At 43.8% G+C, this 20,202-nt stretch overlaps 1 protein-coding gene across 1 annotated transcript; it reads left to right on the top strand.

Annotated features, from left to right (window-relative positions):
• The first annotated feature begins 1,103 nt into the window (after positions 1-1,103).
• ELF3 (E74 like ETS transcription factor 3) lies at positions 1,104-9,189 on the top strand. The gene is made up of 9 exons (XM_074308778.1): positions 1,104-1,382; positions 2,159-2,324; positions 2,612-2,833; positions 3,165-3,257; positions 3,611-3,730; positions 4,124-4,213; positions 4,726-4,842; positions 6,391-6,586; positions 8,305-9,189. The coding sequence occupies exons 2-9, from the start codon at positions 2,171-2,173 to the stop codon at positions 8,423-8,425; spliced, it is 1,113 nt and encodes a 370-aa protein (XP_074164879.1). The 5' UTR covers positions 1,104-1,382; positions 2,159-2,170; the 3' UTR covers positions 8,426-9,189.
• Positions 9,190-20,202: the final 11,013 nt, after the last annotated feature.

Here is a 20,202-nt window from a genome sequence, read left to right on the forward strand (position 1 = left end):
GATGGACACCCCCCCCCCCACTGTTTCCTTTCTCCTCAAGTTTCCTCTTCCCAGTCGCGTCCCCTCTAATCCCCGCGAGGAGCCTGGCTTGCCCACCGTGAGAAAGGGGCACTTCCCCGCCTTCCAGTCCCATCTCAGAAGTAAGGTCGCAGCCCCTGAGGAGCTTTGGGGAAAGCCTTGACCACCAGGGGGCAGCAGGCAAGCATCACGGAGTCCTCGGACCATCGGAGCAGGGATGGAGTGGGGGGCGAGCTGCTGAGTAGAAGGGAGGGGAGAGACTGGAGGCCGTCGGGACCTAGGCTGCTTCCAGCCTCTTTGGATTGTGGGGCGGGGGCCGAGGCTGTGGAGGGGGAGGGAAGAGTGATAATAACCTCCGGCAGCTTACCAGTTTTGTGTATTGTTAACAAAAACATAAATTCCTTAAAAATATTCATTGCCAGACTGGAGACTCCCAATAGGCCCGGAGGTTCGCCCATTTTGCAGATAAGAAACCAGGGGCTCCCGAAGGTTTAAGTGCTTGGCCCCTGGGCACATAGTAAGTGGCCAGCCCCAGAATTCAAAGGGACAGCCTTCGGGCTTCCAGAGCCCAGCCGGGGGGTGGGCACGGACCCAGAGCCCTCCGCGTTCTCTCGGCTCCGTTTTCGGCTGAGCTGAGAGCCCTGCACCCGGCCAGGAGATGGACATCTGGTCCCTTGCCCAGCCTCCCTCCAGAATTCGAGTAGAGTCTGTCCAGGGATGAGGAATCCGATTGTGACTATCAGCTTTCTCAGCCCCCCCCCCCTCCAATTTTAGATCTCCAAGCACTTACAGGACTCCTCCGTGACATAAGGGCGGTGGGGGGCACGTCCCCCAACCACTCTGACCCCAGACCCGCGGAGGTACTGCAGGAATCCCGCAACCCACCCCATTATCTTTCTCCGGGCCCCCGGGGAATTTCCCGAATCCGAGGGTGGTACCGCCAGCCGTGTCCACCCCGTCTCAGGCCAATTTACGTCCACCCCAGAGAGTGAGAGATGACAGACGCTGTCAATCATTAAACCAGCCCAGCCTGATTTCCCAGCACCCTCCCGCCCGCCAGCCTGGTATAATATGCAAATCACCGAGGGCAGGGAGCCTGGGTCCCGAGGCCAGGAAATCCCCTTGGTCCAATGAGGCTGCCCGCCTCAAGGCTAACCCGCTCAGGTTACAGCAGGGAGCTGCCTATAAAACGCTTCTGTCCGGGGAGGAGTCTGCCTTAGGCTTTATGTAGGTGGAGGGAGAAGGGCAGCCAGCGGGAGGGAGGTAGTACTGCGCTCCCTTACCTGCCGGACTTAACTTGCTACCTGGATTACTTACCTGCTGCAGGCTCCGCTGCGTTCTCCGTGTCCTGGCTTCATACTCTGGTAGGTCCCCAACTCATCCCCCAGGGAGCTTGCGCGTCTCGGCACCATGGGGCGCCCCAAAGATTCGGGGGGACTTGGGGAGCGGAACATGAGGTTCCCATGGAGGGATTTTCAGGCCCTTTTTACTGACCCGTCCAGTGCCCGAATCCCAGGACTCTCCAGACTGGGGGGGAAGGGCTTTAATTTGGGATGTCTCTCCATCCCAATTTGCCCCCAGAACATCACTTCTCCAGGAAAAGAAAAATCAGCTTTAGAGAAATTGCCTTTCCTTTCCCAGCCTAGAGTGAATTTTTTTTTTTTCTTTCCTGATCTGGACAATATAAATTCTGCCCACCCACACCAGCCAATTCTTTCCCATCTTGAATCAGCCGTATTGAGAGTTTTTGATCAGAGTCCCTAAAGATTTGGCAGCCACTCCCCAACCACCTGAAGTGGAGAGAACAGATCCTGACTGATGTCCCCGCTGTTTTCTGTAACTAGATGAATGACCTTGAGCAAGTGACTGGATTTATATCTGAGAACCTCCCATTGTACATATACACCCTGAGCCGTTGGGAGAACTGAACTCCTTCCAGATTGGAAACTTTAGCTCCTGTGGGGAGTCCTTGAGGAAGATGGGAATGGGATATCGGGGTTTTATTATGCCCGAGATCGCTACCATAGTTCAAACCTCTGGAGTTTTGAGGGTTACAAACTATGTCTAACACTCCAACTGGAGAGCCTTGGTCTCTGTTCTCTGACCCAGTTTTTCATCTTTTTCTCGACTTTAACCGCAGAGAGGGAACCTCATGGCTGCATCCTGTGATATGAGTAACATTTTCACCAACTACATCAACGCCATGTACCATGCAGAAGACCCAGCTCCTGCCCCATCAGCCACCTTGGGTGGGGATGACTTGGTGCTGACCCTGAGCAATCCTCAGATGCCCCTAGAGGGCACAGGTGGGTGCTCGGGGAGTCTGGGGAAGGGAGCTTGGGGTGTCAGAAAGGCAAAGGTGAAGGGAGACTTAGAAGCCTTCATCACCCCGAAAAAGAGTGTAAGAAAAAATGAAGGGTAGAAGAAGTGAGAATAACTTAATACAAGAGAGTGACTTTTGAAGGGATGGGGATGGACATGGGGGGAATGCCACAGGGCAGCGGCATAGGTCTGTGGGAATGGAGAGGCAGAGGTGAGATTCTGGGCATCCATTTCCCCTCCCTGTTAATCTAGTCACCTCTTCCATTGTTAGACAAAGCCAGTTGGGCAGGGATACTGCCCCAATTGTGGTCTAAGACCCAGGTCCTAGACTGGATCAGCTATCAGGTGGAGAAGAATAAATACGATGCTAGCGCCATTGACTTTTCCCGATGCAACATGGATGGTGCCATCTTGTGCTGCTGTTCCCGGGAAGAGCTGAGCCAGGTCTTTGGATCGCTGGGGGATGAGCTCTATACCCAGCTGCAGGACCTCTGTGAGTGTCCCCCCACATATCCCAGGGTGGGGCCCAGCCTTTCTCTGATGGCCAACTCAGGCAAGGGGGGGAGTTCAGTTTCACCAAAACATTAAGGAAGATTGGTCTGGGGGTACCAGTTTGACACACTAGTTTGTTTAAATAGAGGCTGAGGTTGGTATTTAAGTCATGGCTTAGGGATAAATTTAGGGAAGGTGGACCTTTAAGTAGAATCTCCCAACCAGAACCCTAGGAAAAAGGAAAGCAGAGGAGCTATCTAAATGCCCCTCCCCCCTTCTAATCTCTTCTCTCATCCCTCTCCAATTCCCTTCTTTTTTTTTTTTCCCTCTAGCATCCGGCCCATCTGATGAGCTAAGCTGGATCATTGAACTCCTGGAGAAAGATGGACTTGCTACCCAGGACATCATCGGGGACTCCACCTTTGGTAAGAGTCCTCTTTACCTTTACTTCCACCATCTTGACTTAGCCCCAGGAGCTTTAACCAGCCTGGAATGGATTGAATTTCAAATCTCCATGACAGATGCTCTTTTAGAAACAAACCATGGATGGGAAATGGTGTGAGGGGGGAGAGAAATTTAGATAAGCTGATCTCTGAGGATCTTTGGGACTCAATCTAGGACCTGAAAAGACCTAGCCTGCATCCTCTCCCTTACCTGAAAAACTTAGAATGTTCTGTCTTCCCGGACCTGCATGAATGTTTTATTGTCTGAGGTAGCCCCACCCAGTTCCTGATCTAACCCAACTAATCTCTGCTATTTGCTATCTTCTCTCCCCCAGATCATGGCAGCCCCTTCAACCAAGATATCCTGGATGACTCAAGGTTGGCCAGTCCCTATTACCCAGGAAGCTATGGGGCAGGGGCTCCATCTCCAGGCTGCTCAGATGTCTCCACTTCAGGTAAGAAGCTTGTAACTCCAAGCCTTCAGCCCTTCTATACTCCAAGTGACCTTTTAAGGGAGAGAAACCAGCTCTAGATTCTCAATTAAGGCTCATTTAAAAGTCAGGATTTGTAGGTTTCAAGTTTCAAGATAGCCCTGGATTATGGTGAAAGAGGAGATTGGTGGGAGTTGTTTTAGTTATTTTGCTTTTATCCAACTAGTTAATCAATAAGCAATTAAGAGCTATTGCACTGAGCATAGACAAGAAATGAGACCATGCTAGATGGCATAATGGCTAAGGAGAAACACAGTTAAACTTGGGTTAAAAGTATTCATAAGCCCTGGATGAAGATAGCCAAGAAATTGTTTGTTTGCTAGCTTGGAATTCACTTCCCTTCCTTCCGTGATCTAGGTACTGGAACCTCTCAAAGTCCCCATTCAGATTCTGGGGCAAGTGACGTGGATTTAGATCCCACGGACAGCAAGCTGTTTTTTCCCAGTGGTAAGTGAGGGGAGGAGGGTGTGGAGGTGGTTTTCCCAGTGTGGAAGGGGGCGCAGTTCCTGATCTATTTGAAGGGGGAGTGGTAGGATTCAGCTATTTAGAGATAGCTAAGAAAGGTCCAACTTTATTAAGGGACGCTTTTATCTCGATCTTGGCTGGGCTGGCATGGATATGGGACTGGTGGAAATGAGATTGAGGAGTGAGAGGGAAAGGATGGGTGCTTTAAGTGCCCCCAAGGAAGCTGTCTGATTGGATTGAGGCCTAGGGGAGGGGAGCTCCCCCTGAAAAACCTGAGTGTATGAGAAAACAACAGGAATGGACAGAATGGTCATGGACCTAAGGAGTCTTAAACCTGCTTGAGTTTGGATTCCTGGCTAGTGAAGATGGGAAGGAAGAAAAAGTAATGACAGATTTAATTCTTAGACATTCAGATACATTTCCAGAGAAGCTGGAAAATAAGATTGGACTTTGAACGTTACTCACATTTTTTTCTTCCTTCCCCCTCTCCTAAGATACCTTCTCTGACTATAAGAAAGGAGACCTAAAATATGGGAAGAGGAAACGAGGAAGACCCCGGAAACTGAGCAAGGAGACCCGAGAGTGCCTGGAGAGCAAAAAAAGCAAACATGGTAAGAATGACCCCATTTCCTATGGTTGGCTGCCACTGGGGGCCCAGGCAGGCTGCTTCTGTTTGGAGTAGCAGGTGATAAACTGTCCCTTGCACTTCGAAGATCTTTCTTAGCTTTATGATTTCACAGTTAGGTAGACCCATGGCTAAACTATATCTGTAAAATTACAGCTAATGAGACCTAACCTGTGTGAACTTCTTTTCATAAGGTTTAACCAAGTTAAATCCCTTGGGGAAAAAAGTCAAATCGCCTGGGAAAGTGATTTTCCCAAGGTCACACAGCTGCTCTGTGGCAGAACCAGGAATCAGTCACAGAATGTTAGAGCCAGATGGAAGGAACCTTCTCTTCGTGCTTCTCTAGTCCACCCCTTATATTATAGACATGAGGAAACTGAGGCATAAGAGCAGTCATGATTTGTCTTAAAGAAAGGCCTGGCCCATGAAGGGTTAGCAACCAGAGTTAGAAAGGCCCCATGTTTCTTTGTGCTGAGCACTACTTAAGCTTGTTTGGCTGGGATGAACATAGGGACAAATCATCCTTGGATCATTGAATTTGGAACCATAGAGCAGCTAGGGCAGGGGGAGGAAAGCTCCTGGCTATATTAGAAAGAAAATTGGATTGGGACTGAGTTTAAATTTCTGCCAATTAGATAATTATCACCAGGGACTATTTTATTTCCCTTGGGAGTTTCAGTTTTTTCTTTCAACTATAAAATGAAGAATAATATTTCTCTGAGAGTGACTAAATACCCTACTAATCATAATTGGTACCTATAGTTATCATAAGTTTTTGTTCTGTTTTTTTACTGTGGTCTTCTTTGAAAGTCAGGAGTTGTAGGTTTTAATTTTCAGAGGAGATTAGTGGAAGTTTTAGCTACCTTGCTTTTATCCAACCAGTTAATCAATAAGCATTTATTAAGAGCTGTTACACTGAGGATAGATGAGAAATGAAACAGTCCTTGACCTTAAGATACTTAACAGAATAAATATGTATAAAGGAAATGCAAAGGAAGTCCAAGACGGTCAAAAGAACTAACAATGACTTGTTCCAGTGTTCATTGGGTCAGTATCTCAGTCTTTCAAAAAGTCTTTGGAGGCCTTCCAGAGGGCAGAGCCTAGAATAGACACCTGGGGAGCAAAGTAAGGAAAACAAACACTGATCTCATGTTTAAAAGCAATAAAACAAATGGGAATATACCAAACTTGTAAAAACAGAAGCACAATAATTAGAATGAAATAAGGAAAAAAGTAGGCTATTGGGGAATGGAATGGGAGGAGTTAGTCTGAAGCTGTCAAGGAGTTGAGTGCCAGGCAGATGAGGTGATTTTGGGTCCCAGACAGTGCTGGATACAGGGCTGAACTAGAATGGAGAGGAAGCACCTGTTTCTCCACTGGCCTTTGGGGAAACTGAGGTTCTGGGAAGGGTTCTCACTGAGTAAGATCAAGAGCAAATTGGGGCTTTTCATCCTTTCTCTGAGATTGATAGGCTTGGGACAGAGAAGGATGTCCTTGCTTGGCTCCTTAACTGTGACTGGTTCTTTGTTCACAGCTCCAAGAGGGACACACCTATGGGAGTTTATAAGGGACATCCTCATCCACCCAGAGCTCAACGAGGGCCTTATGAAGTGGGAGAACAGGCACGAGGGTGTCTTTAAGTTCCTCCGATCCGAGGCTGTGGCCCAGCTGTGGGGTCAGAAGAAGAAAAATAACAGCATGACTTATGAGAAACTCAGCCGGGCCATGAGGTGAGCTGTTTAGAAGTTACCAGCTTTGGGGCAGGGCCAGCATTGTTGGGGGATGGGGGGAAATCATATGGTTGTGGAGCTCTTGGGATGATAGAGATGACTTAATCTTATCTACACCCAGATAAAGAGTTGATTGTGTGAATTGAATGAAATATGCTCTTTCCCCCCCCCCCCTTTTTACTTTATTTTTCTTGGTGTTTTTTTTTTGAAGAGTACAGAGCTATGTTTTCTTAAAATGTTTTGCTTAACTTTACATGTGCTGCCTTTTTTTTTTTTTTTAAATTTTAATTTTTTTGCTGAGGCAATTGGGGTTGTGACTTGCTCAGGGTCACACAGCTAGGAAGTGTCAGATTTTCAAATTCAGGGTCCTTTTGACTTCAAGGCTGGTGCTTTACAGCACCACCTAGCTGCCCCTACCTGTGCTTTCTTAATGGGGATAGGGGAATAACTGAGGGGATCTGGAACTCAATTTTTTAAAAACATAAATTAAAAAATTGTTTTAAATGTAACTGGGGAGAAAAATGAAAATATCAAGAAAATGACTTGAAACCACTTCTAATTCATAAAAACAAAGAATATTGAGAGACAGAAGGGATCTTCATTTCTGGCCAACTTCATGATTTTACAGCTGGAGAAATAGGGGCTCAGAAAGATAATCTTCTGAGTGACTTACAAATAACTTCTACAAGGTCATAGCTAATAGATTAAATTAGAGTTAGATTTCAACCCAGAGCTTCTGACTACCAAATCCAGTCCCCTTTCCAAGCTGCCTCAATCTTCAGGTGTCCTTAGTTAGAAAGACATATAGGGCAACCCTTAGAAGTGGACAGATTATTGGAAGGAATTCAGGAGGCCCTGGGTTCTAGACCCATTTCTGCCACTGAGTACAGCTGCTAGATACCCTAAGTCATTTCTTTTCTGGCTTCTCAGTGTCCTGTCAAATAAAGAGAAGGGGGAAATTGAATTGAGATTTCTTATTTCTATCATACTATATATATAACTCAATAACCTACCCCCAGTCCCTAAATCAGAGCCTTAACAAAGAGAAACAAGGACAGAGCTGGTCATAAGCAGAAAAAAAGGATGGATGACCTTGACCAAAGTTGCATTAGTTTAGCTCAGGAAGGCTTCCTGAAGCAGGGAAAGGTTATGGTCAGAGACAAGTCGGACACTGGGGGGAAGAGAGGGAAAGTGGGAGAAGAGTTAAATTGTAGAGAGGATGGTTGGATGGGAAGAGCCTGTGGGAAATTGGAGGTATTTGTTGAGAGGGGATTATATAAAGCTGAAGTGAATCTCAAATAGAGAGGACACAGACCAGAGGGAAACCACTCCAGTGGTTCTGATTAGAGAGCAAAGTATCATGGAAAGAATACTGGATTTGGAAATGAAGGATCTGGGTAAAATCTTAACTATTGTGTTGACGCTAAGAAAAGGACTTAGTTCTTCTGGCCATAGTTTCCTTATCTATAAAATGAAGAGGTTAGATTAGATGACCTTTCAGAAGCCTCCAGGTCTAATTAGTAGTTCTGTAAGCTGGAAGGGACACCAGATATCATCTAGTCCAGTCTCATTTTGTAGAAGATATAAGTGAGACCTGGAGGGAGTTAAAAGGACTTGCCCAAAGTCACCCCCTCACATAGGAGGAGCAGCTGCTCCAGGGAAACTCTTAGGATCTTGCTTAATTTTTTTTTTTTTTTTTTGCCTCTATTCCCTGACAGATACTACTACAAACGGGAGATCTTGGAACGGGTCGACGGCCGAAGACTAGTCTATAAATTTGGCAAGAACTCGAGTGGTTGGAAGGAGGAGGAGGTCGAGGTCGTCTTGAGCCGAAACTGAGGAACTGAGCAAAAGAGCCATGGAGCAATGAGCTTGCCCCTGGACCAGAAACTTGTTCAGACATTCCTGGACCCTGGCCCTCCAAGCCCCTTCAGGGAGGGTGGGTGCCCGCGTTGGCGCTGGAAGCCAGTGGGTGTGCCCCAGTGGAGAGAAACTGAACTTTGGCCGTCATGGGATATGGAGACCTCGGCCCCTCCCTCCACTTTTTCCTCTTGGAATGACTACCCCTCTGAATGGAAGGTAGTCGTGGTGCTGGGATCCTGGATAAACCGTGGGAGTCAAGAATCCTCTTCTCCAGGAACCCTGACTAGTGGTAGTTGGGGGATAATGGATGTCCTGTGAAGAAAGCCATAGACAGAGAAGACCTGCCAGCACCTCGTCTCCAGTCTTGCCATTTTCCTAAGCGTGGACTCCGCGGGTCGTGGGTCAGAACATTCGCTAATTTATGTGGTATAAATATGTAATATGTACATAGAAGTCTATTTTTTCAATGATGTCCCTTCCTTATACACTCCCTGAGCTCTTGTCTGTGATGATGAAGACCAAAGACAATTGTTCTGAGGCCATGACTGCAGAGACTTCAGCTATTAAAGCTACTTATGGCCTTCCCTTGGATCAGAATGGATTCACTTCTTTTGCCATATCTGCAGCAGGGGCTAGGGAGGTGAAACTGGTCCCCAGAACTCCTGCCTGGTCACTCCTCTTGTCTCCAGAATGGATCAAAAAATTACAATAAAGCATCTTCTGGGGGGTTTTGTTTTTAACCTATGGCTTTGCCTGTGTGTGTATTGGGGAGCTTGCCTTTTTGTCATTCAATAGGATCAAGGGAATGGTGATAATGGGGGATAATGGTGATTGGGGTGGGGGGAATTGATAAGCATACCAAGGGAGGAAGGAAAAGTCTGATCAAAGAAAGTGTGAGACTGGGGGAAATGAGTTGTTAGGAATTCCAGATAGCTGGATGGGAGGAAAACAGGAGACAGTAGCACTTGTTTCCACTCTGAGGAGTAATCTTTGGCAGAATTGCCTTCAATATTTAATTCAGATCCATAAACCTTAAGGGACTATCAAGTAAGTGCTAGGCTCATGGTCCTGTGGAGCAAAAGGAACAACAGATGCAAAAGCTATCTGGCCATAAATGTCAGGTCTGGTTCCTATGATTGATGCTTGTCCAAGAACAGCATGAAGAACAGTAGATTCGAAGTCAGGAGACATGGGTTCAAGTTGCTCCTTAGTATCTGCTTCACCTTGGGGAAGCTCACTGTCAGGATCTCAGCACCATTTATACAATGAGGAATTTGAACTCCCTAACTTCGGACTTCCCTTCTAGGAATCTCTAAACCTATGTTCCTATTCTAGCTCAAGCTTGTCCTTGTCGACTGAAAAAAGACCTGACATTTCATTTGATTCTCACAATCCTGGGAGAATGGTTCTACAACTATTAACCATTTTACTAGGACTGGCCTCCAAACTGGGGAGATGGATTCAAGCCCTGCACGACACTGTTGTCTGTCACCTTGAGAGCTCTAGACAACTCCTGGAGATTGCACTGGTGGAAGGAGGTTTTTTTTGTGGTTTTTTTTTTTTTTTTTTTTAATATATGCAGTTTTCAACATTCATCCTTGTAAAACCTTATATTCCACCATCCCCTCCCCTAGACAGCAAGTAATCCAATATATGTTAAACATGAGCAATTCTTCAAAACATTTACACATTTTATCATGCTGCACAAGAAAAATCGGATCAAAAAGGGAAAAAAACAACACAAAATATGAAAGTATTATTTTGTGATCCACATTCAGTGAGGGAGTTTATGAGCATGGAGATTTGAACTTGGCTCTTCTTGACTCCCTACCCCCCTCTTATCCCCTCCATTGTGCTCAGTAGATTGGTAAAAGTCAGGACATAATTTCAGTTTGGGTCGATTTGAAAACCAGCCTATAGTAGGTCATTGGTAATATGGGGCTGAGGGAGTTGAGTATGCAGTACCCTGGATTAACTGTCTTGGTTATTGATTTCTTTCTTTTTTTTTTTTCCCCCAGTTGCTAAGTCCATAGACAGAGAGCTCACTTTTTTTTTTAAATTTTATTTATAATTTTTTTTGACAGTATATATGCAGGAGTAATTTTTTTTTAAATAACATTATCCCTTGTATTCATTTTTCCAAATTATCCCCTCCCTCCCTCTACTCCCTCCCCTTGATGACAGGCAATCCCATACATTTTGCATGTGTTACAATATATTGGTTATTGATTTCAAATAATTGTAGAAAATCTGTCCAGGAGTCATGGAGAGCATTGGATCAGAATTCAGGAAACTTAAGTCCTGATCCCAACTCTTATCACTTGAGCTATGAGACACTTATTTTCCAGATAAAGTCAAATCCAGAAAAATAGTGATTTTTCTAGAGGAAGTCCCAAGTTCTTTTTTACTTCAAATCTGTTACTCCAACCATTATGAGATAACATTTCAAAACTCTAAGAATGCCAGAATATGGCATGTTAGAACCACGAGTTTGACTTGTCATGACACCTGCATTCCTACACTTGGGCTATTAGGGGAACAATTGTAATGTGAATTCCTTTTTCCATAAAACTGCCATTATAAAATCAAATTTTCTCCTGGGGGGGGGGGGGAACTTCTTTATTGAATGGAGAAATCTTGGAAAAAGAGGTATTATCCAGGGCAATATATCACAGCATCGGGCTAGTTAGGATCAGCATTTACTCAATAGTTTGTATTTCTTACTTTTATTAAAGGATTTTTCCTTTCCCTAGATTTCAAGAGTTTCTCCTACACTTAGGAATCTCTTAACTCTTCATAAAATTATAAAAGTAATTTTTATATAAGTGAGACACTTTGTAATCCTATGGATTTTATTTCACTTAAAATAGACTATTGTGAGAAGCAGTCCATAAATTTCACCAATTTGCCCCAGGGACCCATCACATAAAAAAGTTAAGAACCCCTCTTATAATCTAATACCTTCATGAAATGATTTACCATATTCCTTCAGATAGCAAGAAGCAAAGTCAAAGACCCCAAATGCTGTATTCTTGCCATGATAGAATACAAGGATGCTTCACTATCATGGTACTCTCCCTCCTTCTCTATCAAACTGTCTCTCCTGGGTTGGGGAAGGCATATTGGCTCAACAGTTGGAGGATTTTGCTCAAATTGGGCCTCTGCCCAGCAAGCCTATTGTCCCATGCAACGGTCAATTCCACATCACAGGGTGGGGAAAGACAAAGTAGTGTTGTGAAAAAAAATTTTTCTCATTTTAATACAGGATCTGGGTTTCATTTTCCTGATCTGGGAGTCAAGGCAAGTGACCACCCAATGTCATGGCACCAGAAAATGAGTAACAATTTTAGTGGGGCAAGAACTCCAAGGTCCAACTCAGTGACCCATATTCTCATGACAAGGTAGAAAAGAACTCAGGATTTGGAGTCAGAGACCTCAACGTCACGTCCTCACTCTGCTCTGATTCTGTAAACCTTAGCTAAGTGAATTCATCTCCCTATTCTGTTTTCTCATTTGTAAGATGAAGGGCTTAGTCTAGGTAACTTCTGAAATTTCTTTCATTTCTTGATCTGTGACCTAATGAGCCAACATCTAGGAATTTGCAACATGTGATACAGCTGTCCTTCGAAGCTGCACATCCATGTTACTGTTCTTGGCTCTCTAGTTATAGAAAGAAACCAAACTTTCTTCTTGGTCCATTCTTTCAATCTGAAGTTCTATGTGTTGATTGTGCTAAGAAAAAGTGATAATCAGTTTGTTGGTGTGGAAAGGATACAGAAAAAAGGCAATAAAGGGGTAAAGGAAATTTGGAAAGAAGTTGGAGTCTTCAGGGAACTTTACTGATGATGACAGTGAAAGAAAAGAGGTGGTAAAGGCCACTTCAAAGAGGAGTTTTAAAACAGAAGATAGCACCCCATCCCTAAAACCATCTGTAAGCCATTATAAATTTGCAGATAAGGAGAAAATTGTCTGAGAGATGGAGGACCCCAAAAAGTGAATGTAGGATGCTATGAATTCCAAGAAGATATAACTGCTCCTGGCAAATGCCTCTCTCCATATAGGCATTCCTTCTGCTGTTTTCATACCAACTTTATGGACTCCTGGTTTTTCCATGGTTAAGGGAATGTTAGGAATTGTCTTCAGGGCTAAGAGATGCTATAGAAGTATGGGAAATAATTACAGAGAGGTGAAACTAATCACTAGGAGGGAGGGAAGGGAGAGAGTTTGAAAAAAAATAAGATTGTGAGATTAATTTTATGACAAATGATTGGCCAATCTATTCTAGTATATACTTCTCTCCTTGCACTATAACAGGGCTTCTTAAATTTTTATACTCATGATTTGAGAAATGTTTATGTGATCCCAGATATATAGAAATATAAAATAGGTATACAAATCAAGCATTTACTGATAATAAATTATAATTTTGCAACCGCACATTCCGTTTCAAAGCCCCATATGGGGTGATGAACTACAGTTTAAGAAGCTGGGCACTGTAAGATTCACTTCCCTCCCCTGCCAAAAGGAGGGTCTTTCATTTTAATAAACTGAGGACCATCAGTGGAGAACATTTCTAGAAGGGTGACAATCAGATACTAAAAGGAGGGAACTGGGCTCTGAAAGCAGGTGAAGGACAAACCAAAGGTTAGAGGTGACTAAGTGTCTCTGATCCCTGGCACTCTTCCTATAGTGGACTTTAGTTTATAGGTCACAAGATTTAGAGCTGGAAAAGACCCACATCCCTTCTCCCCATTTTACAGATAAGGAAACAGTTCTGGAAAGTGACTGGCCCAAGTGTCTCTGAACATCTCTTTTGCCCACAAACCTACAGCCTCCCTTCCTTGCCTTTCTTCCTTTCTCTCTCTCTCTCTCTCTCTCTCTCTCTCTCTCTCTCTCTCTCTCTCTCTCTCTCTCTCTCTCTCTCTCTCTTTCTTTCTTTGTCAATTGGGCTTAAGTGACTTGCCCAGGGTCACACAGCTAGGAAGTGTTAAGTATCTGAGGCCAAATTTGAACTCAGATCGTCCTGACTTCAGGGCTGGTGCTCTATCTAAATGTGCTCTTTTTATCTTTCACAGTAAACCTGCACTCTTTCATATAGGATTTTTCATTAAGTAATCCCTCCAACCTAGGAAGGGGGAATTCCTTCATTATTCTTGACTCCCAGAAGTTCCAGATTGAGCTTTACTGCTTAAGAGAAAGGGAGGAAGGAAGAGACCCCAAGAGGTGACTGGGAAAAGGAATAAGGTTACACCCAATTGGGGAAGCTGCCCCTCCACCCTGTACCCTGTTTGCCCAGAAATAGGGTGGGTAACAAGGTAAGAAACTCATAAAGTTCATTTTCTTCCCTTCCTTTGATTGCTATGTGGGTGTGCCCTGGGTGTGGGGTAGCACTGTGAGTATGAGCTGGGGGCATGGGGGTGGAGAAAGGGGGTGTTGATGGTATCACCGGACTGTTGCATTGAGCCGGTGGTTGCTGGGGTGCTATCTGCTCGGTGTCTGTGTTGCATGCTACCTAGCCATTTGGGTCAGAGAGCGGTCAAGCAGCTTCTTTGTTTGGGTGTGCCCGTTCGGGCTGGCCCTGTTGCTCCCTGTCTCCACACACATGCCTGATATGGATTGTCTCTGGCTGTTCACTGACCTGCTGGCCTCTATGCTCTTATTACTGAGCTGTGAGTCATGCAGTGAGGTGGACTCTGGGTCAGAAGACCTGGGATCAAATCATAACTTTGATACTTTTAGCTTGGAGGATTTTTAATCCTCCTTTTAAGGCTATCAGGATATGGAAAAATGCAAAGGATTTGAAAGGTGTTATAGAGAAAGAATGGGCAAGATGTGAAGATCAAAAGGTAATGAGGACTAGGAATTATAAAATCAACCACAAAATTCTGCATTTTGTTAAAAAAAAAAAATTGTGTGCAGACAATCAAGGATAAATGGCTTGCCCAGGATCACCCAGTTTATAAATCTCTGAGCTGGATTTGAACTCTTGATTCCAGGACCAGTGTTCTATCCATCTGCCCCTATTTTACAAATTTGACACTAGTGATTTTGGTCAAGCCCTCTACCCTTACCTGTAGAGTAGGGCAATATCTCTTTCCCAGAGTTGATAGATTTGGAGTAGATTTCATTTTATAGAGGTGGCCCAGAAAGACCACACAGGTACTTATTTAGTAGCAGAATCAGGATTCAAATCCAGATGCTTTGAATCCTCTTCTCAAGATTTGTTATCAGGAAAGTGCTTTGTAAACCCTCAGATCAATAGACTTCAACAAATATTTATTATTGCCTGCTTTGTTCAGGGTACTGTTGGACCGGGAATACAAATGAAATAGTTTCTACCCTAAAGAAGCTTCCTTGGGGGGAGGATATTGCAAAGAAAGAGGAGATAGAATACATGGAAGTATAAGTATATATTCCAAATTAATGTGGTCATTTGAAGAGGGAGAAGATACCAGTAAGAGGGAGAAAGTAGGAAAGGCCTGATGGATGTAAGAAGTAGCACCTGAACTGAGCTTGAAAAGAAAATAGGGATTCTCCAAGGCAACAGTGAGTAAAGAAGTACAGTTCAGACATGGGGGACCAATTGGGAGATGGATGTTCTGTTGAAAAACTAGCTAAGCAGGCTAGTTGGACTGGAATGGAAAGAAAGGGGACAGAATTATGAATTGACTGTAAATTCAGGTAGCAATGAAACTGCAGTTTTTCATTTTATCCTTGAGGAAACTAGGATCCATTTAAGATGTTTTTAGTGTATGAATGGGGGATGGGTGGGAGGGTAACATGGTTATATTCGTATTTTAGGGACATCGATTTGGAGATAATGTGCAGCATTGGAGAGGATTGGAGAGATTGGAGAGGAAAGAAATTGGAGTCTGGAAGGCCAATTAGGAGGCTATTGCTATAGTCCAGACAAAAAGCAGAGGCTATTAGGATAGGGTATATGGAAAGAATTTGAAAGATGTTAGAGGCAGAATCAACAAGTCCCAAGATTGATTAGATTACAGGGACCGGGAATTGTAAAGCCAACAACAAAATTTGGCATTTTATTAAAATTTGACTAAAATTGTACTGAAAACTGCAGGATCTCAGAAGTATACAATGTTAAACAACCATTCTATTATTTTAATCTCTCAACAAGAAAGGATTGTGACCTTGGAGCAGGATAGTGATATGAGACCACTATCTGATTTTCCTCACTCTCTACCCTGTGATTTTTCCCTTGATGACCTGATCAGACCACACTACTCGATTATACCCCCATCCCAGACCAGTGATTTTTGTCTTCTTAACCCCTGCTGCCTATGTCCAACCCAGCTGAGTTCTAACCGTGCTCCCACGTATACATGTATACTGGTCTGCTTTCTTAGGAAGAATATATCCACATTTACAATCTAGAACTGTTTGTCCCTTTTAGTTCGAACTCAGAAGAAGATTGACAGCAGCTATCCCGACCAAATTCCTACAATTCACTTGGCATCTGTAACAGCTCCAGTTTTCTGTGCCTGGTTTCTGTACCAAGTCCATCAGAGTTGTTTTGATCTTTCATTCCATAGGCAGTCACCAGAGTACTCGGTGACTCTAAGGTCACAAATAGGTGGCTGGAATGGTGTATCAACAGAAAAAGGAGGTTTGGCAGTTTGGGGGTTTGAAGAAGAAAAAGATGAAGAATTCTGTTTGGGAAATATTGAGTTTGAAATGTCTGAGGAAAAAACAACCATATATCACTGAGAGTGTTCTAAAGATGGGAGATTTGGTTGAATTTAATAATACTTTATTCAATAATTGATTTCCAGACTCAACCAGATCTCAACATTTCCCACTGATTCAGTACTTTTCATTTTTAATCCAAGAAGAATAACTTAGGTTCTTTCCTATTATCATCTAGGGTCTACAAGCAAGTCAACAACTGTTTCTCTTTTATCTGTTGTTTTGCTGTTGTCAGCCAGTCATTTTCAGTCACATAGGATCCTTTGTGATCCCATTTGGAGTTTTCTTGGCAAAGATATTGGTGTGGCTTGTCATTTCCTTCACCATATCATTTTACAGATGAGGAAACTGAGGCAAACAGGGTTACAAGAGTTGTCCAGGGTATCTGTGCCTAATTTGAATTCATATTCTTCTGACTCCAGACCTGGGCAAGCTGTCCACTTCCATACCTAGGCACCTAGCTGTCCTGTTGCTTTACTAAGCATCCACTTTGGAGTATAGGAAATATAAAGAAAGTCAAAATCAGTCCCTGCCATCAAAAAAGTAACAATCCAAAGAGGGAGACAATGAGGCAATTATTTATAAACCACACAAATACAGGTTAAATTGGGGATACTCTCAGAGAGAAGGCACTAGCTTGAGGGAGTGAACTAGAAAGGCTTTTTCTCGGTTAAGAAAGAATGAAAAAAACACTTTTTAAGTGCATGCTAGAAGCCCACAATTTACTACAATGCTGGGAAACAAATTCTGAAAGAAAAGATAGTTCCTGCCTTCAGGGAGTTTGCATTTCTATAGAGGGCAATGCATAGAAAGCCTGGGAAAGAGGGAAGGGTGATTTGGTGGGGGAGTCTCTAGGGTTAGCAGGCTAGGGAATGGACCCCTAGGGAAGTCAAATGACACACCCTTCTCAGTAGATTTAATTACTATTGTTCCCCCTAAAACTGACCTCAGAAGTGGAAAATATGTGGAGGGGGTGGTGGGGCTGGGGTTAAAAAGGTAAGGATGTGCTTGGGGGCACATCCTGAGAGAGAGGTCCAGAGGGAGCTCAAAGTATTATAGTCAAGCTTATACACCAGCTAAAGGGATCTCAGTTGAGAACCAGCTGGAGCTTAGGTTGAAGTCACTGAAAGATTGACAAATCTTGCTTCAGATCATTCCCCTGTCACTAACTGTGTGACTTTCCATAAGTCACTTCACTTCTGAGTCTGGACAGTTCCCTCAATTGTAGAACATGGGGGTTGGACCTGTGGATCTCTGAAGTGTAAAGCAGCTCCAAATCCATAGGTAGTGGGAATGAATTAGGCCTTTGAAAATGCTAAGAATTCATTTGAATACTCAATTTGCATTTTAAATTGTAGTTGGGCTGGGGCTGAGGGGGGGTGGGGAAGGTGCGCCCGGAGGGGGAGGGGCAAAAGCGTAGGCCGGTAGCCGAGGAAGGATTCTAGTTTGTTGTCCCTTTTCTGTTCTGTAGTCCCTAAAAGTTCATGGTGCACCTAGCTCCGGCCGTCCCTTTCCTACTGGGCTTCTTCTACTGAGTATGGGGCAAGGTCAGCTCGGGGTAGCCCGGGCAGCAATTAGCCCAGCTTGGCCGCCCGTTACTGGAACCTTCGTGTCAACTCTGGAACTCTTCCAACAACCCACACCCTGAACTGCCTGACTCAGCTTGGGTTTGCTCCACCCCTTAACACCTGCTTAACAGAGACTTGAAAACCCCACCCCCACCTCCAGGGCCCGGGACCCAAAGAAAGGTACTGCTCAGGAAAACTACAGCTCCCACCAGGCATTATTCTCTCCAGATCCTACTCCCACGCTGACCCAACACTTTTCCTCTGGGTGGACCCCTGAGGTTTACTAGGGGATTTTTTTTGGGGGGGTGGCTAATCCCTCCGTCCCATTGTATGGACTACGGGCTTCTTCTGGGTAATCCTGAAGGTTGGGGACCAGAAAAGGGAGCTCTTTGAGAGTGTTTCCTATAGCAACCAGTTCATAGAATTTTAGAATTTAGAACTGAAAGGGACTTTAAGGTCAACTAGTCCTACTGGCTGGAGCTGTTGGTTTGCATAATAAAAGTTATAGATAGTACCTTTGTCTAAAGCTTTCACATAATAAAAAGACAGATCGAATTTAGATAAGTGCTTTCTTCCCAACCACCCCTTCCTTTAGGCCAAGACTGTACATATTATTGCCCCATTCTTAGTCTGTAGAAACTAAGGTTCTTTGAGGGGAAGGACCGACTTTAGGTCACTCTGCCGTGGTGTCTGGTTTCAAACTCAGGTCCTCTGAGTATATTTGATCCTCACTACTTGGTTAATGAGTCCTGCGAGGAAATTGTGGCTCCGCGTGGCAACTTTGCTCAAGGTCACCTGAGAGTGAGTGGAATAGGTAAATTTAGAACCCAGGTCTTCAGATGGTGCTGAATTCTTTCCCACGTATTTTGAACGTCTAATAGCATGGTACACAAAGAACTCTTCTAGCCTTTCTAGGTCTGCCTCATGCTTTCATTACTTCCCCTTCAAATTCTATTTACTGAATGGCAAATATCCATGGCCACAATGTGCAGTGCACAGTAGTAGGTGCTGGGGATTACATGAAAGAAAATTGCAACAAAGAGGAATAGTTTAGGTCTAATATATGAGATAAAGCATGCTACCATGTAACTATTCTAGAAAACAGTAGCAAGTGCGGGATAATGGAAAGAATGTTGAATTCCCTACTATAAGCAAAAGAATGAAGTCCTATGAGAGTTCAGAGGAGGGGGAAACTTTCTAGTTGGATGAGAAGTCTAGGAAGATTTTTATGAGGCATTTGAATCGTTCCTTGGGGAATAGATAGCATTTCCACAGGTAGGGATGGTGACATCCCAGGATGAAGAAATTTCATGAAGCTAAGGAGTGGAGTTGGGAAAATTTAAGGCAGATTTTTTTTCCCCCTATAAAACAAGGTTTCCCTCCACAATTTAATTTATTTCAATTAGCAAAAACGAATTTTACTCTCTCCTTTCATTTACTATCCTCCCTCCAGGCAAAACTCTTGCAACAAATATGCATGATCAAGGAAAACAATCTCTTGCCTTGGCCAAGTTTAAAAAATATATGGCTCATTCTGTAGTCCGTTCATCCTGTCTTATGTATGTTTTATCATTAGTTCTCTGGAATCATAGGTTTTATCATTAGTTTCCTGGAACCAAAGGTTTTATCATCAGTTCTCTGGAATCACGGATAGTCAATTCATTAATCAGAGTTCCTAGTAATTCTTTTCCATGACTAAAATGATATTTCTCCATCTTTATGTTGTCTCTCTCTCACATCCATCCTTCTACATGAGCTGTATCCTTGTGCTTATGGTGGCTTCTCTTCAAAGCTCAACTTAAGCGCCACCTCCTATTGGGAGTTTATCCTAATCTCCACAATTGCTATTACCCCCAAATACTTTGTAATTATAGAACTTTGCATATATTTTGTTTTTCCTCTGTGTTCATTGTTTTCCTTCCATGGAGTGTGGTGAACTCATTGAGAGCAGGGATTATTTTGTATTTGTAAATTCAGCATCTTGCACATTAACTGGGGAGAGCAGGGATATATTTGTATTTGTAAATTCAGCATCTTGCACATTAACTGGCACTTAGTAGATACTTGCTGAATGCTTACTGTGTGGACAGATGAATGAATCCAAGAACAGGGAATAACCCAGTTTGGATAGAGCATAGAGTTCCTGTGAGGGGATTGTGGGTTTGACATTCAAAGCCCTTGGTGGTGGACATTCTTAGCTGTTAACTTGCTGACCATGTTACATCAAACTTCACTCATCTGACTCCCAGAGTCTTCTCTAAAATGGCTAGGTCTGGTCTAGAATGATCTTTTAGGTTTCTTCTTTATCCTAAGAGTAGTGATCTGGGTTTTTAAATTGCCTCTTAACTAGTTGTGTGACAGTAAGAAACTTAAGGCTTCTCAGTGTCCTGGGCAACTTTCAGTAGATAATGCTCCCTAGAAGTCATATCTGTGCATCAACAAGGGACATTTCTACACTTTGGGGTTCCCTCACTGATG

Source organism: Sminthopsis crassicaudata, chromosome 4 (assembly GCF_048593235.1).
Source record: "Sminthopsis crassicaudata isolate SCR6 chromosome 4, ASM4859323v1, whole genome shotgun sequence".
Classification (NCBI taxonomy): Eukaryota; Metazoa; Chordata; class Mammalia; order Dasyuromorphia; family Dasyuridae; genus Sminthopsis; species Sminthopsis crassicaudata.

Coding starts and splice junctions, on each gene's coding strand:
- ELF3 (XM_074308778.1), top strand. CDS start 2,171: ATGGCTGCATCCTGTGATATGAGTAACATTTTCACCAACTACATCAAC. Junction 3,258..3,610: donor CATCGGGGACTCCACCTTTG/GTAAGAGTCCTC, acceptor TCTCTCCCCCAG/ATCATGGCAGCCCCTTCAAC. Junction 4,843..6,390: donor GAGCAAAAAAAGCAAACATG/GTAAGAATGACC, acceptor CTTTGTTCACAG/CTCCAAGAGGGACACACCTA.